We start from the raw sequence: 26963 nt of genomic DNA on the forward strand, positions 1-26963 counted from the left end.
GGCTGGGCTAGGCTGGGCGTTGCATGCAGTTGTTGGTCGAAGCGACGGTCGAGAGGAAGCATGTATATGTACAGTAGTCCGTGCTGCGTACAATTTCCACATGTTCAATACCTTGGCCAGCTGTATCTATAAGGTGAAAGCATACAAGAAAGGGGCCTTGATTTATACACGTGTGTGCTCCAATGCAGATGTATGTATGTATCCATAGTCCTCCATGGTTAAATATATGTAAGCACTGTGTACTCCGTATGTGTAGCTGGATCATCCAAGCTCGAGAACGGCTCTGATGAAGCCCCGCACGCCATTGCTTAACCAAACCTCTTCGCCATCGACCAGATCATCGACCCCAACAACTTCTTCAACACATAGTCCTTCTTCCAAAGCATACCGACGCGTTGTACCCGCGTTTCCTCCACTGCTCAACGGCGGCGTAACCCACACCTCTTCCAGTTCCTGTCCGTGCCCATGGCGGCCAGAGTGGATCCGGCTCCGCCTGAAGTACGGAGTCGTAATACTCCCTTCCATCACTTCTCCCGATGGACTGTATAGTAGTACCTCAACTGTCTGCTGGGGCGACTTGATTCCTGCCCGCTTCCGTGCGGCGTCGTACAATTCACGCTGGGTAGTCTTGTGTCGTGTGAAAAGGGAGGGTTGTGTGGGCTGTGAGTCTAGCCTGAGAACCCAGGACTGATATGAAGGTGCGGACGAGAATGGATGAGATGGTCCATCGAGGGTGGGCAGAAAGAGAGCGCCTGGCAGAGGTGCTGTCAGTGGTGTGAATTCGGCTTTAATATCACCTTCCTGGTCAAGCAGGATCCGCATCCGCCACCGCTGCGATTGCGAAGGGATCTTCTGGTCGAAGAGCTTCAAGAGGCCCCCGTGCCCGCACTCTCGCAGGCGGGACACTGCTTTTGTCCACTGAAAGTCGGTTGCAGCGGATAGTAAGCGGTCATAGTGGTAAGGGAGCAGGTAGTAGGCAGAATTGTTGGACGAGCGCAGAGTTGCGAGAGCAGGGTCATAGCAAAGGGTAGAGATAAGGTGAAAGCCGACTGGAGGGTCATTATCCGCCATATCGAAAACAGAAACTTCGAACAGAGGCTCTAGGCAAAGTACTCTGGACGGAATCTTGTATTAACTGCCACAATTATTAATTATCGCGAATCGAATTGAGGATTTGGTGCATCGCCTTTCTTACCGCTTCCTAGTTAATCTACCACCCAAGTTAGTACGGAGAAGGCCTGTTTGACTTCAGTTTAGCATGCGCCCACTCCGGAAATCTTGTATGCTGCTTTTCTTGCCCACAAGACCGTTCGTTAGATGTATTTGTTCTGCAAAGAGCACTAGGCTTGGATTGGACCCTGCCCGGTCTAAATCCCACATGCTGAATTCTGGCTTGGCATGGCTGACCTGAGATGACAGAAACTTTTCTGCTTGCTCTGCGAGGCCCTGAGTCGCTGTTGGTGGTATGTCTTTGGGCTTTTGTTTCGGTATTCGATGGCTACTTATTCAGCGTTTTCTTTAACGCAAAGGATGACTTATTTAAGCTCCCACTGAAAATTCCACAGAAAGGACATCTCCAAACCTATGCCTTGAAAAGACAAGATAACAACACAGCTCTGTGTTGTTTAACTGAGTGGCAAGACGTTTTGTGGTCGGCAAATTGGAGTCGCGAGCGTGGTGAACCAACTACGTAGGTGGGTTACATAATCACGCGCAGCATCGCAGCAATTTTTTCGTTGTTCCGGGAATTCTCAAGGAACAAGAAGCTCTGTGTTAACATATCAACTATCCCTCATATCCTTCAAGACCAAGGAGTGGTTTCCGTGCTTCTGTCATCTCCCCTTGCTTTCAAAGAGGCCCCCAATTGGCGTGTTTGCGTTACCCTTTATGCGTTATATAATTCTGATCCGTTGCTGGAGTTAATTCACAATCCTCTTTTTGTTTTTGTCTTACCTTCCTTCTATCCATCCTTCATTGGCACCCTCATCGCAACCCACGGCCGCCCTCTGGCTTCCAATTGAGCTCCTCCCAATCCGGATTTCATCTCTAAGGCTCACATCATGTCTTCCGCTAAGCCTTCCCAGCCCACAGTCGTCCCGGTTCCAGCCGCGGAAACTACCATCGTCACCACACCCGTCTCATCATCTTCCTCTTCGCTTTGGGATCGCGTCTCCAAGTGGGCATCTGAACACAAAGCCCTCGTCTATACGATTGCCGGTGTTGCCGTCGTTGTAACGAGCGCTGGAGTTGTGTATTATTTGTCCGACTCCGGACGAGTGCAGGCCGCTATCCAGCCCACAGAAAAGCGGAAGAGCAAGAAGGAACGGAGGCGAGAGAAGAAGAAGGCCGAGGAGGAGAAAAAGGCCGAGACAGCAAAGCTTTCTGAATCGCGTATGCTCTGTCAAATTCTTAGATGATCGTACCACTTCTTGATTGAACTGACTTGAGATTTGTAGAGGCGAAACCAACAGAAGAATCGGAGGAGCTTCCAGAAGTCGATGAGACAACCGTTCAAGCCTTGGATGCAGAGGTATGTATGGGTAAAGGACTACACTGAAGTGCTGTTCTAATTCAAGCTACTCCTAGACCCTGGCCCTCTACGCTGGGAAATTAAAGGCTGCAGGCAATAAAGCTTTCGGGTCAAAAGACTACAACAAAGCGATCGAACTCTATGGAAAGGCTATTTTGTGCAAGCCCGACCCCGTCTACTATTCTAACCGCGCTGCTTGCTATAACGCGCTGAGTGAATGGGACAAAGTAGTGGAGGATACGACGGCGGCAATTGCGATGGACGATGAATATGTCAAAGCAATGAATAGAAGAGCAAACGCCTACGAGAAGCTTGAGAAGTATGGAGATGCGCTCTTGGATTACACTGCTAGCTGTATCATCGACGGTTTTGCCAAGGAGTCAAGCAAACAAGCCGTTGAAAGATTGCTCAAAAAGCTTGCTGAACAGAAGGCCCGAGTTATCATGGAGGGTAAAGGCAAAAAGCTTCCAAGTGCTACCTTTGTTTCCAACTACCTCCAGAGCTTCCGACCCAAGGCAACTCCAGAAGGCTTGAGTGAAGAGGCAGAGCTGGATGAAGAGAGCGGCAAGGGCCAGCTACGAAACGGCTTCCAGGGCATTGCCAAACATACCAGCGATGGTTATGAAGAGGCTGCTCGTGCTTTTGAGAAGGCCCTAGAATTGGGTGCATTGGAGGACTTTGAAGCTCTCGCGCTAAACATGCGTGCAACTTTTACGTACCTAGCCGGTGACGCTGACAGTGCTATGAAAGACCTGAACAAGAGTATCGAACTCGACCCGTCGTTGGTCCAGAGCTACATCAAACGTGCCAGTTTACATCTGGAGATGGGCAACCGGGAAGCCGCCGCGGACAACTTTGACCTGGCCCTGCAACAGAACAAGGATGACCCTGATATCTACTACCATCGTGCCCAGTTACATTTCATCCTTGGTGAACTCGCCGAAGCCGCCAAGGACTATCAAAAGTCAATAGATTTGGACCGGGACTTTATCTACTCACATATTCAGCTTGGTGTGGCACAGTATAAGATGGGCTCTGTCGCTTCTGCTATGGCAACATTCCGACGAACCCTTAAGAACTTTGAAGACGTTGCGGATGTTTATAACTACTACGGAGAATTGCTCCTCGATCAGCAGAAGTTTTCGGAGGCCATCGAAAAGTTCGATCGAGCAGTTGAGCTAGAGAAGAGCCACAAGCCTTGGGGTATCAATGTGCTTCCTCTCATCAATAAGGCCCTCGCTCTTTTCCAGTGGAAGCATGACTTTCAAGAAGCTGAAAACCTCTGCCAGAAGGCATTGATCAGTATGCACACTCCACCACACATCATTTAACCCATTTTACATATGATGCTGACAATTGATTCCAGTTGATCCCGAATGCGACATCGCTGTTGCCACTCTGGCCCAGCTGCTCCTCCAGCAAGGCAAAGTCTCCCAGGCACTTAAATATTTCGAGCGAGCAGCCGAATTAGCACGTACCGAAGCAGAAGTGGTCAATGCCATCTCCTACGCTGAAGCCACCCGCGCGCAACTCGACGTCCAGGAACGATATCCCAAGCTGGCAGCCCGATTGGCCCAGATGGGCGGTGCTCCGGGTCTCGGCGGCGTCTTCTAAGCCCATGGTGTGAATACAGTGATATCAAGATTCAAGACTCTCAGCAGATCGGAGGTGCCTCGCGCTACTTTGTACTTTAATAAACCATGTTTTGTTTTATCCTGGCTTCTTGTTGCCTCTGATCCTGAGCTTCTTTTATTGTTCCGATCTGCTTGTGACATGGGCGTGGGCCTTATGATATTGCCTAGTGATCTATCTGTATGTACCCACAGATGTACATGCAATGTTGCCCCAACGATATGTTCCCCGCAACTTCTCTTGTTCAGATTTTGTATTATGAATTGCTGTACTTTACCTTGCTACATTCTTTTCCTTTTGCTGTTCTTTCAATTTCTTAAAAGATCCATTTTTTTTTCCCTTGCCGGGGCGTTCTTGTTCCAAAAGAACAAACTAAACAGGGGGATACGGCTCGGATTGTGGTGGGAAGGAATATTTAAGGACTGCCCGTGTATAAAATGAATTTTAATCGAACGACTCTTCTCTCCGTGGCTTTAAGGGTTAGAGTGGACGCGTTCCCTGCCGGGTAAATACCGAACACCTACACCAGTCATCTATACGGTCTACCTTGGGGAGTACCAAATATGCACATTCGTATCGCCGCGGAAGGGGCAGCATTCTTCTTGAAATCTGGAGCGGGCATTGACTCCAGAACTGCAGCATGAAGTCGGTTGCATTGCCTTAATTGGTAGGCCAACCAATGTCCATAGGTGCGGCAATGCTGCAAATGTTATCGTGAGAAATAACCTCATCATAAGTCAAGGAAAATCCCCCAAGACCAAACACAGCAAACATCAACACCTTGTCTTCCATGTATCGCCCTCGGCACTGGTCAACAGACATCAAAATAAGCCCGTGTCAGAAATCTTGATTTTTCAGGTCTCCTGCCGGGTCTCCCACAATTAACTAACACCCCGCTCGATAGGATATCCGCAGGGAAAGCTTGACGTCATTCGTCGCCACGACCGAACAGATGGAGAGCTCATACTTTACAGAGCGTGTACCAATTGCTGCTCGATACTCAGTTCTGTCTCGCAGCGACACATTGAACGGCTGTTGCAGCATCTTGATAGGTTTACTCTGTTCGATTGACTGCTAGCATTACAGATTCAGCTCCCCAAATACTCCTAAACATGTCGACCTCTCGGCGTCCAACCAGCCGGCGTGAGCCAGAGCCGAATGTCACCTGCATGGGAATGTGCATGTACGGCATTGGAGCCGGGCTCCTGGGCGTTGCCGCGTATGGGTTCCCTTTATATATCCCCTGAACTCACATTAACTACTACTTTATCAATTGCGCTGCTAACAACGTCTGATCCACCAGCATGACCGTTGGCGAAAAGGTGGAGCAGTACTTCACCGGCCGCCCTAGTTCCCTTGTTCCCGGCCGCGCTCTCGAAAGCCTCCTCAAACTCACCCCGCGTCCCGACAGCCAGATGTTCTCGCTCAATGTCTTGATGAGTTACACCCAGGGCGCCGTGGCGGGTGTGGCTCGTGCCATGATGAGTTTCCACGGGATCCGGGGGCCCATTGCGGACTTCTTGTTCGTCGGGGTGAGGCTGGCAGTTGATCAGGCCCTGGAAGTTTGGAGTGGGGTTGGCTCGTGGCCTTGGTGAGCAAATTTTAGTTCTCAATCGATTTAATACGATCTGTTGTTAACAATATGCGATTCAAAAAGGAACTGGCCGCCGAGCGAGCAAGCCTATGAATTGCTACATAAGACGGTGTATGCATTGTCAACAGGATACCTGGTGGACTGTTGGCTTCATTGAAAGCTGGGGTTTACATTGGTATACTTGATCATTGCGGCACTCTGAAAAGACCATAGGTTCAGTTACTTCACGTCCGCATGTACATTAGGTATATCCAGGTATATAACTTTTTCTATGTTGAATGGAGGCGTTATGGTCTGGCTCTTGACTCTGGATTAATCGGAATTAAAGAGAATTTTTGGTACTGGTCTTGATTAGCACAGTAATGAATACACAGGTACCAAGCATGGATCCAGATATATTCAAAAACTCACGTCACAGATGCTACAATGTCTTCAACCCAGAAAGATTTGATCAGGAGAGAATAACATGCCAGAAGAGTCCACCAAGATATAGTCCTTTGTGTCCATCTCATATATGTTGATCAGATCATCGTGATGTCTGGTTTACGGTGAACCCCCTGTATGTTGAATTTCCATTTGACAATTCTATTTCAAAGTGACTCCGCACATGCGAGTTGGAGCCTCCTGTGTCAACAGTGATATATGTGTCCTGCTCCAAATCAAGGGCAGATCCCCGTCTATCCACATTAGCCTCGCCGACCGGCCATGTTGGAAGGTAGTAATACTATTTCAGATGCACGGAGCATTGAGGACTACATGTGCGAGCCGGATCCCAGCTACTCCTCCAGCGACGCTCAGCCGTACGGCAGTATCAATGAGTGACGTGTTTAGTCAAATTCAGCGGTATCAGCTATTGGGTACTGTTGGCGACCCTCTTAACAAGGCGTCTGGTGATCTCTTTGGGTTTCGTCATGTTTAGCTTAATGCGCCCTGTGCTTCAAGTCCTTGACACTTTTGGAACTCAGGGTTCGAAAAATTCTAGGGATTAGTTATCTTTTCCGGAATAACATATGAAAAGATAAAACGTCGATTTAACAGTGGCCTCTGCTGAGGAGTGGATCATCCTGCCCATCCATCCTGGAACCACCTAGACAGGTTGCAAGTCTCTTAAAGGGACGGGGCGCGAACACAACCACCGCTCTAACGGAGAATGCGTGGTTGTGCACGGTGCAGAGGGGGAATGCGGAAGGGGGAAGGTGGAAGGTGTGGTCATGGCATGTGAGGATTGAGTTCGTCGGCCGCAAGCGGAGAGACAGGCTCGGGGATGGATGGGCTCGGGAAGCATGGGGCGGTTCTCTGACTCCTGTTGGGCCAGCCCTTGGACTTTCAAAGGAAGTGGAAGGTTTGCCTCGAAGGTGCCCGGAGGAATTCATTGTCCGATGCCGCCCCAAATGACGCTAAGCCATTTGAGAGTAGCCAGTGGGTCCACTTGGTCTAGTTAGGTCTAGCGCGTGGGGTACGATAAGGTTTCAGCTTCGAGCTGATAAGCCGCTGGCTGATGTCATTGTGAATCACCACCCAGCTTGGGGGAGAAAAAGGGGGTGAAACGACGGGGAGAGAACGTTTTTTTGAGAAAATTCGAAAAGAGTTGAAGACCCCGGTCTGGGTAACTTTTCAGATTTCTACCGGTGGACTTGTGCGGACCATAGAAAAGCTCTTGAGGCCGGGCCGGTCTCGACGATGTGTCTACGCCCGCCGTACTACACACACACGCCGGAGACGAGTGAACCGTCAGACATGGGTGCGAGAGTGAGATGCTCCACGGCACCATGGATCCTGAAGCTGGATCTGTCCATCGTTCGTCTCTGTTTCCGCCTGTCATCCTGAAGCAAGCCTATTCTGCCAGCCTGAGCCGGCAAGCTCCGCCAAGTGCGTGGACACAATGATGTAAACTTGGGGAGGAAAGGAGAAAAGCTGCCTGGGGGGAGCAGCACGATGCCCGCGCCCTTGCGCTGTCTGCTCAGCCGCTTTGATTACCTAGTTATGTAGCTATGTACAGGAGAGCACGGCATATAACGTTAGGCAGTCGGTCGAGCAGCGAGCCATTAGATAACCACTGCTTTAGGCAGCCGTAGCTGGCTGGGTAAACTCTGCTTTGGGTGTTTAACTTGTACTGGCCTTGTACCCCACCTCCACCTCGCCCAAACGACGTCCCATCAGCACAGACTCTCATCTCCCTTCTCCCATCTTCTCTCTTTTCTCTCTCTCTCTCTCTCCCTTTTTTTTTTCTTCTTCTTCTTCTTCTCTCCCTCTTCTCTCCATCGTCAGAGATTGAACGACCTGCTGCTCTCCACACTATCAACTTGCTCTATTACCACTCTCCGTCCACAAACGCTGCCCCGGACCCTCCTCGAATCAAGTACACACGTACACGTGGAGGTCTCTCCGGTTGCTAGCGGGGTTATCAGTACGCTCAGCTCTTTTCCCCCTTCATCATCTCGTTTTTAACACTCCACTCCCCAGCTAACTGGTCATCGATCTGCCTTCATTTTAATAGTTCCCCCTCCCCATCTACTCTCAGTCCACCGACCCCGCATCCTCGCCTCGCGGTAGCTGCTTGCCGATTTTTGCCGTCTAGATCTTCTGCAGAGCGAGCCATGGGGAGCAATCAATGTATGCAGGCTTCGCCGCTCTGTTGATGCTCCAGTTTTTGACTTCTTGGGATACTTTACAATGTGTTGATGTGCTGATGCAACTTCGTCGGCAGTAACCCTGACCGTTCACTGCCTGGGTGGCCACAACCCAATCTCCGATCGAGTCGTCTCTTTGGACTCTAACACCCATCGGATTGTCCTTGGCCGTTCTTCAAAAGTTCAAGCGAAGAACCTCGTTCCTTACGCCAACAACCTATGGTTCGACAACCCCGTGCTCTCTCGCAACCATGCAGAGTTCACTATCATCGCAAGGCGGGAGGTACCGTACCCTTACCGTCTCCCAACCCATCTCTCGATGGCTGTAGCTGATACTCTTCTTCTTTCTATGTTTTCAGGAAGCGTACCTGATAGACACCAAGTCAATGCATGGAACATGGGTGAATGATCACAAACTTTCGAGTGGCAAAAGAGCTCTACTGGAGGATGGTGACATTATAACTTTTGGAGCCAGAGTTACTCGAGGCACAGGTACGTCCATAGATAATCAGAGGTTGAATTCTCCTTGGGTCTAACGTCAAACGCCATCCAGAGGCATTTGAACCCCTCCGAGTACGCCTCGGGCTCTCTTGGGCGAAAGGAGACAGTGATGAGTGAGAATTTTATTTTATTTTTATTTTATTTTATTTTTATTTTATTTTATTTTTCTTCTTTCAATGAAACTATGCCCCGCAGAGCTCTACTAACTCGGGTATTATCAAAGAGCAATAGCGAAGAAATCTGTTCCTCGACCGACAAACACATTTGTTGTGCCCGATGACGACTACGACCCAGAAGATGGCAAGATTGACGTTGAAAGAGACCTAGGATGCGATCCGGAACCCGAGCATCAAATAGCTCCCGGCCCAGATGCTGTGTCAAATGTGCATTCGCCTCCTTTATCCTCAAAAGAGGAGGGAGATGACGACGGTGATGATGAGGACGAGGATGACTCTCCACTAACGTCCCCTATCGATCATAGTGCCGAAAAATGCCCCAAGGAAAATCTACCCTCATCAGATATATATGCAAGATCAGACGCCTCTGGCCTATTTGTCCAAGAGAACGACATCGAAGTTGCCATCCCGGTCAGCAAGAACAACACTGGTCCGGCAGAGGATGCGCCAAAGGATGGTTACACCGTCATTGCTGAAGACCTCTTGTCCGACGTGTTAGAGGATTCCAGCGTCGAGTCTATCTATTCCGAGGATGAATTTGGGGACGAAGCTGATGAACTCGAGGTTATCGGTAACCCTCAGATTCCAGATGCAGATGACCGTGTTGTAACCCAAAATGCGACCGTCATTGCGCGCCTTGGTGAAGCTGTCCTCCCCTCTACCCCCGAGTCAATGCAACGCGATGAGTCAGTTGTTGTTGTGCCCAATCATGCGCAGCCGATGCCTCAGTCAACAGAGGAGAATGAACCGCTGTGTCCGTCCCCGAGCATGAGTCAATTGCCACAATGGCCAAGAGCATTCCCCAGAGAGCCATCCCACCAGGAGAGTACCACATCCTATCCGTCTCTGCAAGTACCCACAAAGAAAGACACTCGCGGAAGGTCGGAAAAGCGAGCGTTCACAGACTCCAGCCACACGTCGCTTCTCAGAACCGTGGACTCAGGCTTAAACGGCTGGGCTTCTTGGCCCTCTGCATCGCGACCCCTTGACTTGCCGAAACCCTCTTATACCGAGGGTCCGTTTGCAGGCAGTACTCCAGGGGAAATGCCGGCGGAGACATATGCTATTCGCAGAGAGCCCCGGCCCGACTACATGGATTTTTGGCAAGGGCCTTACTCGTCTAAAGCAGCCCCCCTCCTTCCCCAATTCGAATTCGATCTCGGCAGGCCTTCAGCGCTTTTAGATCCTCCGGGCGCCGACTACGATAACCCGCCATGGGGAACATCGTGTCAGTGTAAAGAAGACGCGAATCATTTCGACACCGGAAATACTGCGGAATCCAGCCACTCCAACACTAAAGCAGAGAATATTCCGGGCCAAACCGCTCGGGCAGCGACAGGAAAGATCCTAAAAAGGAAATTTGAGGAAGCAGACATATCGATCAAGCAAGGCACCGATTCATTCTCTCACGGTGAAGCGCTGCCCTATCAACAACCACGAGACACTGCTCCCAAAAAAACAGAGTTTGACTCCCCACGTAATGAAGCGGGTTCTACGGAAGCAAGAAAGGAACAAGTTGATCCTGCCCCTGTTGACACTCATCAGCCGAGCAAACGAACAAAAGTTGACAATGAACGACCTGCGCGGATGAAGAGTATTGCTCGATACGCGGCGACCGCGGCGGTCGGCGTGTTTGTTGGGGGAGTGGGAGCCATTGTGGCCCTGGCGTCTTTGCCTCCCGACTTTTTCAGCTAAAAAACCTAATTGCTCCTTTTGGGCAGTTGAATCTTGCTATGGGTATTCTTCATGTCACCTATCTTATCACAGAGTACCTGCATGGTTCTACTAATTTATCCCTCAGTAAAAAATTTTAATTTCTTCATCTTACGTTCGATTCCCTCCACTCATGGCGCGGACGCCAGTTTCATATTTCCAGAGGGATGGTGAGGGGCGTTAGTGATCTTGGCGGGTGTTCCTTTGACTTTTATTCATGTCTTTTTTACCAATTTAGTTCAACATTCTATGGAGTACTCCATAACAAATACACATTAATAAATTCTGTCAGCTCTGAAGGTGTACAACTATCCCCCAGCTCTCTGGTTACCAACATTTATGGAACTCACACAATTCAAGGCTCTTGGGTGCAGATGAATGCACCCCGTAGAAGCACAATATAATGGGAGAAGATGAGGAGTCCGTCGGAGCACGGAACGAGAGAGGGGTCGTGTGGCTGACGAAGGAGAGAGAGAGCAACGAGCTGAAATCAGGCACTGATCCTAGGGTCCTTCGGAGAAAGTTGATGATTGCATGGCTCTCCCGCAGTTTCGCAGATCAGTGGAAATTTTCTTTGAGAGGGAGCACCGAAATAAACTGCGCAGGGGAAAAATAGGGAAAGCTGCTTGAAAATTGCAGCGAGGATCGGTACCGAAAAAGGGAACGCAGCCCACGAAAACCGCAACGGAGAATTACGCGGATGCCTTATATTCTTCTAACCATCGGAATTAAGATCGGGATCGAGAGATATTCCCGTATATTGGCAATCGTCACACGAAATTTGGGAGATGGGGGATAGAAGGAAAGAAAAAAAAATAAAAAGGGGGGAAAGAAAGAGAGAAAGAGAGAGAGAGAGAGGAAGCCAAAAGGAGGTAATGCACAGGGGTCGCGGACGATGGAGTATTGGTCCTGATGGCAGGGTAGCGTACGGAGTCCTTATCGACGCGCAGTCCGCGGTTCGGGACGGGCATTGCAAAGTACACAGTGTGATCTGATATGGCTCCGGTGACGGATCCTCATGGATACGACCAAAATGCCCCTCCAGGAGAAAGTACCGCAAAGTGGTGGAATAATGAACAGTCAACGGTTTGGCGTGGAAGTATGTGTTTATTTTCGGGCATTGACTGACGTCGGATTCATGGGTGACACCGGCCCCTATCAGGCACACTGCACAGACCCGCTCAAGTGCCCTTCCAGGCGATCAACAAGAGGATATAGTCACATACCTCTTGTTTGGGAGACTCGTCGCTTTCCGATGGATCCAGGCCAATCTGGCAAAAATAGCTCCTCGGGATTTGCCCTTCGCTATGTCAGGTGTCGCCCTCGTGGCACCGGACTTTGTTTAGAGACAGCATAATGACGCGTGGGCACCGACTGGCATTCGAGTGATATACCTTGGCTCTCGGACTTGTGACAGGCGGAGGGCTTAGGTGTCGATCAATGTGTATTCTTTGTTCACGAATGGAGGAACCGGTTTTCTTCGAACCCGACGAGAAGTAATGATGGGAAACACAGAGCTCACCACGGACGGTGATAAGTAGTGAGGTCCCATTTGGGCCCTATCGATATAAAGTTGCTAGTTTTCGAAACACATTTTTAGCGGAAACAGACACCGGGCGTAGATGATCATTCAACACACCCTGGGCTATGGATAGCTACCCGGAAGGCTCATTTTCTGTGTCTATTGCCTTGGGTGATCTTCCGAGGGAGTAGGACGGAATTGAGACTTTGGGGATGGGACCTGGGTGCACTGCACTGAATGGGGTGAGTTGAACAACATATTTCTCGTGGTTTTGGGTAACGAACTGACTATGTAATTAGTCTGCCTCGGGATTGCGATGGAGAAGATGCTGAAAAGAGCGTCGAACCGCGACATCTTCACCAGGACAATCCGCACCTGAATCCCACGCCATGTCACTGACAGACCTCAGGAGGTGCCAGGAGGTGCAAAAGAGAGGATTTGGAAGCAGGAAAACTATGTAGTTAACTACATGTTGATGATCCTTGCTTGCCTTAGGCAGACAATATCTCTACAACCATTTCTACCCTTCAAACACCGTGAGTGTGACTTCTGCTGAAGATAATATGATCACTCTCACTGCTTTTTTGGCTCCTAACGTCACCGTATTACATGATACGAGCTGGTTGCCCATCTACATATGTATGGAGTATGTATGTGTATTTGAGCGTGCATACACTACAATTTCGGATAACTGCATGAAACATTCTATGATGAGCCACTCCTGTTGGCCTTTTCGGCTCAGAAAAAGTTGGAATTTGATGTTTCAAAGCCAATCACGGTGAGTCCGGCCATTGGAAGGCTTCCCGTCACCATGAGGTTTGGTTGAACGGCGTTTGAATCGACCTGCGAATACATCGCCTGTTCCCATCGCCTGTTCCCGTGCGCCGGTTGGTCTTTGGGTCTGTATAGCCGTATATGTATGCATGCATCACCTCAGCCTCGCCTCAGACGCTTCTTCCATATTAATCCGTCGTTAAACGGCCACCCAGTCTCTTTAATGACCTTCGGGGGTACACAATGCCAATTCTGACGAGCAGCGGGCAATTCCGTCTTTTTGTTATTGACCTCGTCTTGGACATTTGTCTTTATTCCCTTCTCACTTAGTCAAAAGACTGACAACATCCCAGCCAGGGAAAAGCGGCACCCTGAGAGCAGGTGCTTTAAAATATGGTCATATGAGCTACTTGGCAGCGGTTCCAATTGACGGGCTCTTATCGTTCCTTTTTTTGCAATGATTTTCTCTCTCCAGGCCCTTTGCTGGCCTCGAGAATACAACAGATTTCGATACCCAACCAGCCTGAAGACTCCGTTGGAATGTTCCTTGGACTGTCGTCATTCCCGATGGGTATCTGACCTGCTTCATCTCCAAGGGCCCTGAGGTAAATGGCGGCGTGCAATGATATCAATGGCCTTGCTACTTTTGCATTTTTTTTCTTTTTTTTTAAACTGCCTCGGATACCGCCACAAAATTATGCCGAGCTGTGGCATGATAATTGCGGTATTTGACTGTGTCATACAAAAGGGGAATAACCCCCAGCGCTTCTGGCGGTGAACACTGACCAGGGCTGCCTGTACCACCGAATAACAGCCTCTCCGCTGCTGACTGGGTCCCGCTCGGGTGGAATCGATTTAGGCTTGGGTGCCGATGCCAGATGTGCCTCCGTGTTTTCCGGGTTGCACAGCACTCGAATTGGCCTTTCTTCGGTTCCAGTCTGTCCGGATGTCAGTTCGCATCTTATGTTCGTTCTCATCCTCCCGCTTGAGCACCAAGAAAGGAATATTCACGTCAGCTTTCTGACGTCCATACGTCATTTTCTATGCCACGTGCCGTCGTATCCCTCACTCTGCCATGAATGCCAATGGCTGACTGGTGCTATCACAACCCGTGTGAATATGGTCAATGTTGGTCTATCAGCTCGTATATCAAGCGGATTTGATATTGCTATGGTCCGACCTCGGGTCCTCCCTTCCAAGCAATATTCTGCCTTTCCAATACCGACATTACTGGGCTAAAGGCTCCGCTGGACTCTTTTGCTTTTTGGAATCGCGTAACCGGCATGAGTATGAGGTAGAAAAGTGGGATGAGATGTTGCAGGTCATGATTGGACGGGATCTCCGGAAGACCCGTTCATCACTATACTTTTCGGCCTTATAGCGCTTCCACAGCGGGATATACCCGTCCAGCGTCGCATCTTATGGTCTACCTTGGACCAGAAGTCACACGGCCTTTTGCCATCGTGGATGTTGAAATGTTGCCTTACTATCAATTTCTGTCACCCTTGGCTCATTTCCCTTATTTCGTCCTAACTATTCGGTTGGGGGCACTCCTTTACATTATGGCCTGGAGAAGTATAAAATGTCCTGTCAGCTCCCCCCATTTTCTCAATTTTAGGCCTCGAGAAAACCACAAGTTTTGCCTTCGAATTAGAACCTCCTGGTATTTATACCATCTCTCCTTTCCTAGCTATCTCGAGCTGGAAGGTCCGCTGCAACCTTTGACCTGGTAACAGACTTTGCCCCTTTCGCGTCTTGAATCCTCTATTGCCACATATAACACACACTTTTGCGAGTTGAAAATGTCGCAAAGCAGCTCTACATCGCCGTTTTTGCTGGAAGCACACATGAAGAGCTGTATTAACGGCACGACTGTCGTAACATGCCGTGCTTGTGCCGGGAATCCTCCCCGGTAGGTTATTCCTCCTTATGAGTCCTACAAAAACGTCAATTAATTACAATTATTTTCCTCCTTTGTTGGTACTAGAGTCAGAAGTGAGCCATGCACTTCCTGCAAGGGGTATGGATACCACATACACCCTTGTCAGCTCTGCCAGCCCAGCCCCTCCGGTTCTGCCAACGGTGGAACTTCTAGATCCCAGTTTGGCTCCCGCTTTACTGGCCCGGGCGAAAGGCATGATCCGGCTGCTTCCTCTCGGGGACTTGGCACCAGGAGCTGAGAAGTTGGTGGTGCTTAGCTTAGTTGGGATACTCAGTTTGCCAGAGATTTTACCAAGAATATTGTTGAACGGATGATACATGAATTAGGAATCCCATGATGTCTTGTTCTCTTTCTCTTTCTCTCCTCATTTTTGATTTCTCTTCTTCTTCTTCCTCCTCCTTTCTTTCCTTTTTTTTTTTTTTTGGGTGGTAGAGCTGCAAAGGAGGATACACCATTTAGAGTGGGTGAAGACTTTCGTCTGGTATTGCTTTCTTCCCATTTTTTGGGGATTCTTTGTGCAGAGGTCGCACGCATATCCAAACTATCATCTCCATATTGTTTTGTTTCTATGGTCAACTGCTTGTATGATGTCCTCTGAGCCAGGAACTATCTGATCATTTTTGCCTTGCTGCCTCGCTCACCAAAGCTGATACCCGAAACGGTGCATCAGATGGGAAAACCAAACATGCTGAACTCCCACCCATGTAATTACATATATATGATGTCAACAGGCGCCGACAGACGTGACGAAGAGTGTATGCAAGATGCAATAACTGCTCACACGTCCTGAAAAATTAACTCTCCCTCCCTAAGGGTTCTAAGGCCTCCCTCAAGAAATCACCAGCATTCAAAAGCTCTGTACTACCATATACAACCCTCCGCTGGGGAACTCCACTGACAACAGCGCTGGCACCACCGCCAGTAGACGTCTGGCCTGCACCTGTTCCGCCACCAGTCCGCTTAACCCAATCTTGGAGGTTCCCATATTCCTCCATACTTCCACCACCCACTGTGAATACAATTGCCTCGCTGAACGCTTGTCGTCGCTGGCCAAATGTGGCACTTGTTCCGGGGCCGGGTGCTCCTAAAGACCCGGGTATTCCGACCTGTGAAGTGTTGCGTAACGATGCCGATGGAGGCATAGCGCCGCGGGCGTTGGCGCTGCGAGGGTCAAAGTAAAGGTAATTTTCAGTCTTCGCTATAGCGGAGCTCGATGCAGACGCCGGGTCCATTATGGATTCGGTGATTTTGGTTAGGGTGAGGTCTTTGTTTACAGGAAGGAAGTTCTTAACTCCCGATATTAGGGAATCAAAGTTTGCACCGAGTGCACCTGATGCGATACGGTCTGTTAGGCGGTTGGAAAGAGATGAGAAGCCGCGGAAGAGGTCGGAGGAAGGAGGCTGAGGAGTGGCGGCAGAAGTGGTCATCATTGTCATACGCGTAATTTCGCGAACACGTTTGACGTATGCGATGGAGCTAACGTCTTTGCATCCGGCTTGGACGAGAGCTTCCTCAAATCGGGTTAATTCAGCGCGCGAAAGATCGGATTCTATGCTGAGGAACCATATTAAGAAGAGGCGGAGTTTATCGGTTGGATCGTCTCCACGGTTGGGGTCGGCAAGGATTTCGAGCATTTGCTGCTTGGTTTGTTTACCGATGTTTTCCTCCATTTGGAAAAAATTATCTAGCTGGCGGTCTTTTATACCTTTTAGCAATGCAGTCGCAATATTCATATGCATATCAAGAACAGCCTTGCGTTCGCGAAGTTCAGGTAGGAGAGTGATTGCGGCTTTCAGGTGCTGCGCTGAGGACGAAGTGTCGTTCTGAAGATCCTCAATGGAAGAAGCTCCTGTTTTCTTGGTGATGTCGTTGGCATCCTCTTTGTACCTCGTAAGTTCTGCGTCGATATCTTCAGCAACTTGTGGGAAAGGGGCTCCAGCATTGCGGGACCAAAAGAAGTCGCTAGCTGTGAGGTCGTACGAGCGCTTCGTTGCACCCTTAGTCGGATTCGAATCATCAGTCGGAGCCTCCATGGTTATGCGATTCAGATGCATCGTTAAAACGTCGTGAACCAGGGATTGATATGTCCAGGAATGTGACAGCATGGGAACCAGGTCGACATTACGATCCACTATAATGAGAACTGGTCTGGCGGACGGCACACTTAGACCTCTCTGGCTGCCGCTGGTGAAAAGGTTATCTTTAGAGTTAAGGATATGGTCTCGAAGCTTGCGATCGAGTTTCGTAGCAATCAGCTCTGCCGCGCCGCCTTTTGGACATCTGATAATAGGAATGGCGCCTATTTCGCCGTTTAGCAACCAAAGACTGTCCAGTCTGCGATATCGCAATGCTCACCCATAGTAACGCTGACGCTAAACAGGCCGCTAACGATTCTGTCTATCAATGCATCCAAGTCCTCGTCTCGTGTTTGTGCACTGTTAATTTTCCAGTACGTATCTTTGCCCATCCCCAAGCTAAAGAGCTCTGGCTCTGCGACAATAAAATTTAAATACTGGTCGTATATCTGTGCCACCTTCTCTGACGTCCCTGTCGTGGCGATCTGGGCGGCGAAATCCTCGAGGAGAGGCCGTGGAACAGACGAAAGGAAGTTAATATATGCGGGGGCGTATAGTCCCTTGGAAAGGTCATTTGTGATCATTTGGACGTTGTCGGCCGTAGGTTCGACAAGGTAAAGCACCGGAACATCGGGAATGGGATAGCGGCGGGAATTGACGTTACTATTGAGAAGCGGTTAGTACGTGATCGAACCGGGGTTGTCTCTAGCACGGTCGAGACAGACAGATGGATGGTGACTCCCCAACCGCGAAGGTCGTTCACACGTAATACGCTACTGATAACATCTCTGCCCAGGTTGTCAAATACCAGAACCTTCCATATCGGATCGCCATCCTCGTTCAGGAGAGGGGCAGTGTGAGTTATAGCTCTGTTGGCTGCAGGCGGCTCGTTGCCAAATTCCGTGGTCTCGGGAGGGTCGTGGTTCAGGTTTAAAATTCTCTCAATTGCGGCTATCACTGAGTTAGCGGAGCTCGGGGACATCAAAATCAACTTGAGGGCAAGCAGCAGCTCCTGGACCAGAGCAAGACTTACCAATCTGTCGCTGCCGCAGGGAGAACGGGCTGGCGGCCATCGTTATAGGATTGGATTGATGACGACACGGAGCATACGGTGGTTGGGAAAGTATAAAGAGTTATGCGTTCGGTATGCTCAGCTGGGAGGATGCAGTGAACAATTCAAACTAGACGACCCAATTCATCATTCGAACAAGGCACCGTCCGCGTCGATACCATCTCGCGGACTCCGCGACCTGCCAGCGAGATGCCACTCTTCTGCCAGCGCTGCGCGGCCAGCGGTCGCTGACGTAATCATTATGTACCTCATCTCGGCTTCCACGTGACCAGCTGCGCCATTAGTCATCCAGGGCGATAAAAAGACGCCTGCAAACCTGCGACGGCCCGTTTTCGACCTCAACTCCTCACTTCTCCCCATCATCATTCTCATCTTCATCCTCGCTCTCTCACACGTACTTCTTCTCATAACGCCTGTCTGCGTCCTTATATCATCAGCCGGGCCTGTGCCCTGCGTTCTCTTCTTTTCCTGCTCCCCAATTACACGGTAAGGCAAACGCTAGCAATGTCGCACGTCTGAGCTTGAATTTCCTTCCCCTTGGCGCTCTGTAAGAACACCTTGCCTCGCGCGTGCAGAAACAACTCCGAAAAGTTCGGCGTCGAAGTCGGTAGTCTGATGGAGGATTAATAACATCGGAGAAGTTAAGTCGGAGCATCTCCATAGAGAAGGAGAAACGGGAAGCTGGGCTTCGTCCCTGGGTGTACGCCGGTCTGCTTCATAGCGACTGGATTAACAGCGTTTGACAGCTTACTGAGAGACCGTTTGTTTTTTTTTTTTTTTCTTTCTTTTTTCTTTTTTCTTTTCCTTTCTTTTTTTTAAAAAAAAGAGAGAGGGGGAGGGAGAGAGCCTTGTATTACTGTGCCTTGTTCAGGTACTATTTTGAAATCTGAAGCGCAAAATCCCCTAATTAAGCAAACCAGCGGCCACCGTTGAAGAGCGAGCTCTCGACAAACAGGGAACCAAGCGCGCGGCCTGGAAATAAGGAAAAAGTCGGTGTGGTGGGTACAAAGCAAATCGCCAGCCTGAATCGACCATCGCCACCCATTCACGGTGACCCACGCCTGACCATTCCAAAATTTCTCTTCTTAGCAAATGGATTAAACCTCTACGAAGGCCTTGGTGTTCCTCTTTTTGTTTTATTACATTATTTCCCCTTGATTAAGCCCTCCAATACTGCAACAACTGTGCGTGGTGGCGGTTTTGTCAAGAGAGGCACACAGAGAGAGGGAGACAGACATCAAGTTCCTGGTCTGGAATTGTGGCTGCAGCCTGCTTAGAGACACGACGTCCACCCCCTAACCCCACGCACCGACCAGGGTTCGCCCGTCTGGCTCTTCTCTGCGGTGCTCCCTTCATTTTTGCCCCTGTTTTTGCTTTTTAAGGCGCAGCGTCGTTCTCGCCCGCCCAGCCCGGTTTCAGGCAGCCAGCCAAGCACGGCGATCACATGCTCGGCGCGGATTCGCCCGCAGCTCCCAACCGCTAGTCCCGATCCGACTAGCCTATCATTATTCGGCAAATCTTTTATCCGTGTAGTCTCGAGCACGTGACCACGACGCTCTCCGCCCGGCAGAATCGTCCGCAAAACGACGCGATGGACGCCGCGACCGACTCAAACCCTCAACCGCCGGTCGAACCGCCAGCACCCTCGTTCTCAACCGACTACTGGAATAGCGTGAACTCCATATACCCGTCCAATCAGCCCCACGACCAGCCTTTTGGCATCGGGTGGGATCACCCCGTTTTCCAGCAACATGACTCGCATCCACATCCGCATTCCCACCCGCACCCACACCCTCAGTCGCAGACGCCCGACCTGTATGCTCATCCTCAGCACGCATGGCACCAACCTCCGATCCAGCAGGGCGTGGTTACCGAGCCACAGCAGAACTTCGAACTTCAGAGCCACTTTCGAATGACCTATCAGCAGCCACCTCAGCAATCCCCCCCTCCGTCCTACGATAATCCACCACAACCCAACCCGGCATATCCAACGTACTCCTTCGAACCAGCTCCCTATTACCAGAACTCTCTCCCGGCCCATAACACATCGTTTGCACAATCTCAGGTGGATCTGCAAAGGGCGACTCTACAAAGTGTCCCAGACAATTCTCTTGAAAGCCACCCCGCCCCTTATGCCGCTCCTCCACCTCTACAACCGAATATCCAGGTAAAATCCCCTGCTATATATATATTTTTTTTTATTTTTATTTCTACTTTTTTTTTCCCTTTTTTTTTTTTTTTTTTTTTTTTTTTGGCTTGAAGATAGGTGAGCTAACCCTGATTTAGCCGCGACCGGTTGCGTTCGCCTCCACATATCCGACCCCTAGCTATCACAGTACCATTGATCCTCAGTTTCTTACAGCTACCCGACATTCCATGCTTCAGCCTGACCAGGGCCAGAGAAATGTCTTCGTTGTCAACCCGGCAGATCTTGAACGCACTAATACTACGAGGTTTGTCTTGCCTCCTAATCCCTCCCAAATCTGGATGATCAGTTTTGACCCCAAAGGCAGAAATGTCCAGGTTCGGAACGGCAGCGTGGCCAAATCCACTGTCCTCTCATCCCAACAAGCAAACCTCATCCAACCGCAGCTGATTAAAAATGGTAAGCCTCCCCGTGCCTAGCAATTGGTAGTTAAGTATCTCCTGTTAACCACAACTTCTATTAAGGAATCCCGGCGATTCCCAAGCCAATTCAACCACGTAAGAAAAAAGAACCTGTGGCCAAGGCGAAGGCCCCCGCAAAAAAGGATCAGGTCAAAATAGTAAAGCAGGATGGCGATCGCATCTCCGACAGCGACACCTCATCAGATTCTGAGACGGAAGGACCGCCGGAGCAGTCGCCTCTTCCTCTATCGCGACCTACCGACCTCGATGGTGGCGTCAAATATGACGCAATGAAAATTGTCTGGTTTCCGAGGAACCGACAGCCATCAGCTCCCGCTATACGAAACGCGATGGTTTTATTCTCAGACCTAGTAAAAGGTGTACGCGACGTTTGGAAGTCTCGGAGTGAGGCTCTCAAAGCTGCAGAAAATCAAAATCAAGAGGATAAGATCCCGGCAATCAAAAGAGAGGTCATCATGCAGCGACGATTGCTGGATATCATCATCAACACCACTCTTGTCAACGGCCACCCTTCTTATGTTCAAAGGTACGTACTTGTTCGATACTTTTTTCTCCTCCTTCATGGCTGGCTGCTTCGTCAGTTTGTCGATAGAAGCTTGAAACAAAATGGAGAAAGGTTATTATGTAGCCGTGTCAATGTCTGGACTTCCAGCATGTCATCTCAATCTAAGAAACGAACGCTGCCATTTCTAACAAGGGCATAAGTCCTTGGAGAAGCTGCATGCGGTGTATTGAATGAGCACATATGGCCATTGCTCACGAAATACTGATACAACTACATGTTGCTACAAATAATTTAATATTACGGATTTCCCTCAATTCCCCTCGATACCATTGAGTGGGATGGGGATAGCGTTGAGTGGATTTTGCTGCCTGAGGTTATCTCGGCTACACCATGGAACTCCATAAACCCAAGAAACAGCCTTAGCCTTTGAATTTTGTTTGCGCTTTTATTAGTCCCCCTTTTCGCTTGTTATCTTGTCGGATATGGTAAGACCTAAATACTTATTGTTTAATATATAGATTCGGTGAACATCCAATTATCGTCTCCGCATTTTATTCTTTTCTTTTGGACCGTCACACCGCTGCCGATAGCGATGGTGCATTAACGGTCAATATACTCAAGGTACCTACAGATACTCCGTCCACACACTCTCAAGTAGTAACTAACATGTTCGTAGTTGATGACCAAATTCATAACAATGGATCAAGCTATGCTTGAAAAGACCAAAAACGATAAGATTCTCTCCCGGTTTGTCAAAAAGGGCGGCGAGACCATTAAGAAGCTCGCACAAGCCGTCCTCGAGAATGCAGCTCTGGCGACAAAGAATAAATCCGAGTCGGCCAAGGCTGCTACAAAAGAAAATACAACACAGGTTAAGAAAGAATTATCCGAGGTCCCTTATCCTCACGCCCTAAATCGAAACCCTGGCCAGCCCAATGCCAAGAAACGAGCTCGAGAGCCTGAAGGTAGCAATGGCCCAGCACCAAAACGAGTAGTCTCACCACCAAATGCAAAGACAGTTTCAAGGCCTTTGGCAGCCAGTGCAACCACCACACAGCGTGGCATTGCCTCTGGTAGTGACAATAAACCGGCGTCACAAAATGCAACCCAGCCTATCAAACCCAAGGCAAACATCGTTACCCCTAAACCGACTCCGAGCCTCTTCAGCAGTTTAATGTCCGCCTCGAAGAAACCGGGAACGTCTAATGCCGCCCGTGCTGCCGCTGCCGCCGCTGCTGCTAAAGAAAAAGCAAAGTAAGTTCCCTTCTTGTCCCCAGATATCCCCAGTTTTGAATATCTTTATTAATGGAAGCAGAACTGAACAAGAAACACCACGCCCTCCGCCGAGGCCAGCCTTCTCGTTTGCAGAAACGTTGGCTGATTTGAGCAAGCCTAAAGAGATCACTTCGGCAAAACCAGTCGAGGAGTTGCCACCAGAGACGGAAGAAGAGAAGGCCAAGAGGCTCAGAAAGGAGGAAAGGCGTAAACTTCGAGTCTCTTGGAAGCCTGATGATAGTCTAGTCGAAGTTCGGTTGTTCACTCATGATCCAGAAGAGGAAATCGGCCGAGATGACAGTGCCAAGCGCGATGTTAGTGACCTTGCTGGAGAAGGTCGAACACTCAAAATGCATCGCGGTCTGGACGATTTGGACGAGGATGATGATGACGACGACATGCTGGCTTACCGTTGTCCTTCAGGTATGTCAAAAACATGTGCTTCCTTATTTCAATCCTAACATCACCGTAGAAATAGATTTTACCGACCTTGAGGCCAGCGATCGCGAAAGGAATTTTGTCAAGACTGGCGGCGAAAAGGCACCGAAGAGTCCTGCGAAGGAAGACCAGGACCAGAGAGAGGTCAACACTCTAAGCGTATTCTATACATCTCCTGAGGATGTCCCTGTCTCTCCCAAAGAACCACCAACCCCTGAAAAGGACGAAGAAGCCTATGAGCCTGAAGATGACTTTGGACAGCCCAGCGATCAGGTCAAGGTACGCTGTTTCCGCACACATATTGTTTAGGCAGTTTTAACGATTTTTCACCTATAGGCGCGATCCGCGAAATACTTTGCTGCCATGGCTGCCATGGCCGCCAAAGCGACTGGTGCTAGAACTCCTGGTGCTGGCGTCGCACCACAATCGGCGCCGCCAGTTCCAGCAGCTCCTCCAGCTCCACAGGTCCAGCCTTCGGCACAAATGGATATCTCTTCGTTGCTCAAAGTCCTACAACACAATCAATTACCCCCAGTTCAACCCCAGCAACAGCAGCCCGCACCGCAATCCAACATGTCTGACCTCGAAAGAATTTTTAATCAATTTCGCGAGACGAACCAAGCCCCCGTGCAACAACAACAACAACAACCGCCAGCCGCGCCGGTGGCTACTCAAGGCCTCGATTGGCAGAAGCTGCTAAATGTCATGGCGCTTCAGAAACAAATGCAACCAGCTCCGACCTTTCCGCAAGTGCAGGCCACCCAAGGCCCTGATTTGGCTGCCATCTTAGCTCAGTTGAACCCAGGCACGCAGCAAGGACAGCAGAAGCAACAGCAGCAGATGGCCCAGTCGTTTGACTTTAGCCAACAGGTTGCAACTCCTTACGAAAATCCAGAGCGGAAGCGCTACCGTGAGGCCGCGGAAACCGAGGATGCAGATGATAATGGCTACGGATATAATAAGCGTTCCAGGGCGAACGGCGATTCCGGAAAGTCTAAAAAACATGTAAGGACATCTTTCATCCGTATATTTACCTAGATTAGTGCTAATCATACTCGTTCTACAGCCTAAAGCAGGTTTAGTTCCCTGCCGTTACTGGAAAGAAGGCAAATGCCTGAAAGGTTCAGACTGTACCTTTAGACATGATCCTCTCGATTAAGTCATCATACCCGCCAAACTTGCATTGCATCTATCTACATTTTTATCTGTTCGAAGCATTTCGATACCCCTCCCGCATTTCATTCTTGCTTGGCGTCTAGTTCTGCATACAATCATATACATGGATGGATAGGATGGGCGTGTCTTTTAGTTTTATGGTGGCGAAACAGCAGGAGAGACAGGCTTTGCGCTTAATATGGTGTTGTATCTTACCGGGATCTGGTGGCATTTCTTTTTGCGGTGTAATGTCTTACTGTTGCTCACTTCCTGACACGCTAGAGATGTGCTTGGAGTTGTTGGGTTTGAGTGTCTTTTTCTGTTTATGTTAACTGTGATGTATTCACTCCTCTGCGCGTTTATAAGTCCTCGGATCTTCTCCGTTCATCCTCTGCCGATGTCTGCCTACTACACATGGTCAAGTAGGGAGGTGTTTTTTCTTTTCAATGATCATAAATCAGTGTGATAGTCCTGGTCTCCACTGCTATTGTATTGTACCACATTGTGTCATCAAATCCCATGCCCATTTGTTGCTTCACAGTTTCTGTGCGTGCCGCTTGTAGGTAGTCACTTGTTAACAAGGAGCCCAGTGGTTGGCTAAGAATATTGACAAATTGCTCTACCTTACAATTCATCATAATAATACATTTATCTGAAATACACTGCTTGAAAATACAACATGCAATTACTTTGACAAGAAAGCCTGAAATGCCTTGTGCTCAATGATCACATTCCCCACGGCCTGCAGCCTCTTTCTACCTTCTTTCTGCTTCTCCAAAAGCTTCCTCCGCCGAGTGACATCGCTGGCGTGGAGTTTTGCTAGGACGTCTTTCCGGAATGGTTTGACACTTTCCCTTGCCACGATCTTGTTGCCCACGGCGGCCTGGATGACAATTTCGAACATTTGCCGGTCAACGTGCTCTTTGAATTTGGTCACCCATTGCCTTCCGAGACGGGCAACCTGGCTGGTGTGGACGACCCGTGAGACGGCGTCAACGGGTACCTTGTTCACCAGGAGCTTGAGCTTGACGATGTTGCTCTTCCTCCAGCCGGATTCCTCGTAGTCCAAGCTTGCATATCCCTTGGTCAATCCTTTTAGTTTACCGAAGAAGTCGTCGACGAGCTGAGCAAGGGGGAGCTGGTATTTGAGAATGACCTGAGTGGCGGTGAAAAATTCAAGGCTGACTTGCTCACCGCGGTTACCTTCACAGAGCTCAATGACTTTCCCGAGATATTCCTGTGGGAAGGTCAGCGTCGTAAGAACATACGGTTCCTGGAATTCTTCGACTTTCATCCTCGACGAGTCGTCGTCGGGAAAATCGATGGGGCTGGTGATGACGGTTTCCTCCCCACTTTTCCAGAGGATCTTACAAGGAACGCTTGGCGGCGTGATGATGATATTAGCGCCGTGTTCCTGCTGTAGTCGGTCCTGAAATACGGAGCAATGCAATGTCCCAAGAAAACCGAGACGGAAGCCTGCACCCAATGCCTCAGAAGACTCCTTTTTCACAGTGATGCTTCGGTCATTCAACAGCAATTGATTGATACTCTCTTCCAGATGGGGGAAATCATCCGAATTCACTGGATAGGCAGCCACGAAAACCATCGCTTTCGGCTCCTCAAAGCCAGGGAGCGGCTCTACGAGCTTTTCGGAGCCAACTTTGGTGTAGGTATCTCCGATCTTTGCTTCTTGACTCTGTTTCATGCCGGGATTGAAATAGACATAACCCACTTGCCCTGCGCGTAGGACGGTCTGAGGAGTTTGATTTGGATACATGATACCGACTTCACCGACAATATACCTTTTACCGGTCGCGAAGGATACGACTTGGTCGCCTGCCTTTACCTCGCCATCGAAGACGCGTATGAGAAGGATGACGCCCTTGTATGTATCGTACCACGAGTCGACAAGAAGAACCCGGAGAGGTTTCGTATGGTCGCCAACCGGACTGTGCACCTTGTCAATAAGATTATGCTCCTTTTCTGGCTGTAGCCGCTGTCACTCACGCTGGGATCTGTTCAACGATTGTCGGAAGAAGCTGCTTGACATTTAAGCCTGTCTTCGCAGAGACAAGTACGGCTTGCTCTACGTCCAATTCAAATGAACTTTTCATTTGGTCCAGTGCCCGATCAGGGTCCGCAGAGGGGAGATCGACCTTATTTATAACCGGTACTAGCTCTAGACCCTGCGCAAAGGCAAGGTAGAAATTCGCAACGGTTTGAGCCTGAACGCCCTGGCTGGCGTCGACAAGCAGCAGGGCTCCCCCGCAGCTAGCGTAACTCCGCGAAACCTCTGCACGAAAATCCACGTGGCCCGGCGTGTCGACGAGATGCAGCAAATAATCCTCGCCTTTGTAGTTGTAGAGCATAGTGCAAGTCTGTGCCTTGACCGTGATCCCGCGCTCACGCTCCACATCAAGCTTGTCCAAAACTTGTTTATTCGAGCCAGGTTCAATGGTCCCAGTCAACTCCAGGAGGCGATCAGAGAGCGTGCTTTTGCCATGATCGACATGGGCAACGATACAAAAATTGCGAAATCGTTCGATAGGAATAGCGGCGATGCGTTGTTCGAGCTCCGAGGGAGGCTTTCTTGCGGCGGTGGCCGCTCTACTCGCACAGCTGCTGAAGAGACGGGAAGTGCTTGCGAACGGTTGGAACGGGAGGCACGAAAGCTGAGGCGCAGGCCGCCTCAGTGCCGTGGTCAGCCATCTGACCGACTGCAGACATCCTCGCATCGGGGTAGCAGCATTGAAGCTCAACGGCGTCCTGTCTTGATCTCCGGTTCTCGAATCAGGGCGTTT

At 49.7% G+C, this 26963-nt stretch overlaps 8 protein-coding genes across 8 annotated transcripts; 4 read left to right on the forward strand and 4 right to left on the reverse strand.

Moving 5' to 3' along the window:
- Window positions 1–121: 121 nt before the first annotated feature.
- On the reverse strand, window positions 122–1600 carry CIMG_05625 (uncharacterized protein). Its single transcript, XM_001246183.2, has 2 exons — window positions 1196–1600; window positions 122–1135 (listed from the first exon to the last, which is right to left on the reverse strand). The coding sequence occupies exon 2, from the start codon at window positions 1069–1071 to the stop codon at window positions 262–264; it is 810 nt and encodes a 269-aa protein (XP_001246184.1). The 5' UTR covers window positions 1072–1135; window positions 1196–1600; the 3' UTR covers window positions 122–261.
- Window positions 1601–1775: 175 nt separating this feature from the next.
- On the forward strand, window positions 1776–4632 carry CIMG_05626 (protein import receptor). Its single transcript, XM_001246184.2, has 4 exons — window positions 1776–2391; window positions 2457–2530; window positions 2587–3832; window positions 3897–4632. Exons 1-4 carry the CDS (start codon window positions 2061–2063, stop codon window positions 4142–4144), a joined length of 1899 nt encoding a protein of 632 aa, XP_001246185.1. The 5' UTR covers window positions 1776–2060; the 3' UTR covers window positions 4145–4632.
- Window positions 4633–5047: 415 nt separating this feature from the next.
- Window positions 5048–7018, forward strand: CIMG_05627 (uncharacterized protein). Its single transcript, XM_001246185.2, has 3 exons — window positions 5048–5381; window positions 5466–5753; window positions 5820–7018. Exons 1-3 carry the CDS (start codon window positions 5275–5277, stop codon window positions 5911–5913), a joined length of 489 nt encoding a protein of 162 aa, XP_001246186.1. The 5' UTR covers window positions 5048–5274; the 3' UTR covers window positions 5914–7018.
- A 1335-nt stretch (window positions 7019–8353) lies between these two features.
- Window positions 8354–11069, forward strand: CIMG_05629 (uncharacterized protein; the record flags this gene model as incomplete). Its single annotated transcript, XM_001246187.2, has 5 exons — window positions 8354–8369; window positions 8464–8669; window positions 8746–8878; window positions 8940–9000; window positions 9111–11069. The coding sequence occupies 5 exons, from the start codon at window positions 8354–8356 to the stop codon at window positions 10756–10758; spliced, it is 2064 nt and encodes a 687-aa protein (XP_001246188.2). The 3' UTR covers window positions 10759–11069.
- A 2440-nt stretch (window positions 11070–13509) lies between these two features.
- CIMG_05631 (uncharacterized protein) lies at window positions 13510–14300 on the reverse strand (the record flags this gene model as incomplete). The annotated part of the gene is made up of 4 exons (XM_001246189.1): window positions 13510–13672; window positions 13859–14010; window positions 14106–14171; window positions 14253–14300. 4 exons carry the CDS (start codon window positions 14298–14300, stop codon window positions 13510–13512), a joined length of 429 nt encoding a protein of 142 aa, XP_001246190.1.
- A 1272-nt stretch (window positions 14301–15572) lies between these two features.
- On the reverse strand, window positions 15573–18162 carry CIMG_05632 (golgi transporter Sly1; the record flags this gene model as incomplete). The annotated part of the gene is made up of 4 exons (XM_001246190.2): window positions 15573–17313; window positions 17370–17752; window positions 17815–18046; window positions 18123–18162. The coding sequence occupies 4 exons, from the start codon at window positions 18160–18162 to the stop codon at window positions 15809–15811; spliced, it is 2160 nt and encodes a 719-aa protein (XP_001246191.2). The 3' UTR covers window positions 15573–15808.
- A 1156-nt stretch (window positions 18163–19318) lies between these two features.
- CIMG_13481 (uncharacterized protein) lies at window positions 19319–24763 on the forward strand. Its single transcript, XM_001246191.2, has 10 exons — window positions 19319–20328; window positions 20448–20614; window positions 20675–20766; window positions 20832–21315; window positions 21813–21915; window positions 21971–22548; window positions 22610–22992; window positions 23042–23286; window positions 23344–24012; window positions 24074–24763. Exons 1-10 carry the CDS (start codon window positions 19753–19755, stop codon window positions 24164–24166), a joined length of 3390 nt encoding a protein of 1129 aa, XP_001246192.2. The 5' UTR covers window positions 19319–19752; the 3' UTR covers window positions 24167–24763.
- On the reverse strand, window positions 24720–26933 carry CIMG_05634 (translation factor GUF1, mitochondrial). The gene is made up of 2 exons (XM_001246192.2): window positions 26170–26933; window positions 24720–26111 (listed from the first exon to the last, which is right to left on the reverse strand). The coding sequence occupies exons 1-2, from the start codon at window positions 26895–26897 to the stop codon at window positions 24848–24850; spliced, it is 1992 nt and encodes a 663-aa protein (XP_001246193.2). The 5' UTR covers window positions 26898–26933; the 3' UTR covers window positions 24720–24847.
- Window positions 26934–26963: the final 30 nt, after the last annotated feature.

This window comes from Coccidioides immitis (genome assembly GCF_000149335.2).
Source record: "Coccidioides immitis RS genomic scaffold supercont3.4, whole genome shotgun sequence".
NCBI classification, from domain to species: domain Eukaryota; kingdom Fungi; phylum Ascomycota; class Eurotiomycetes; order Onygenales; family Onygenaceae; genus Coccidioides; species Coccidioides immitis.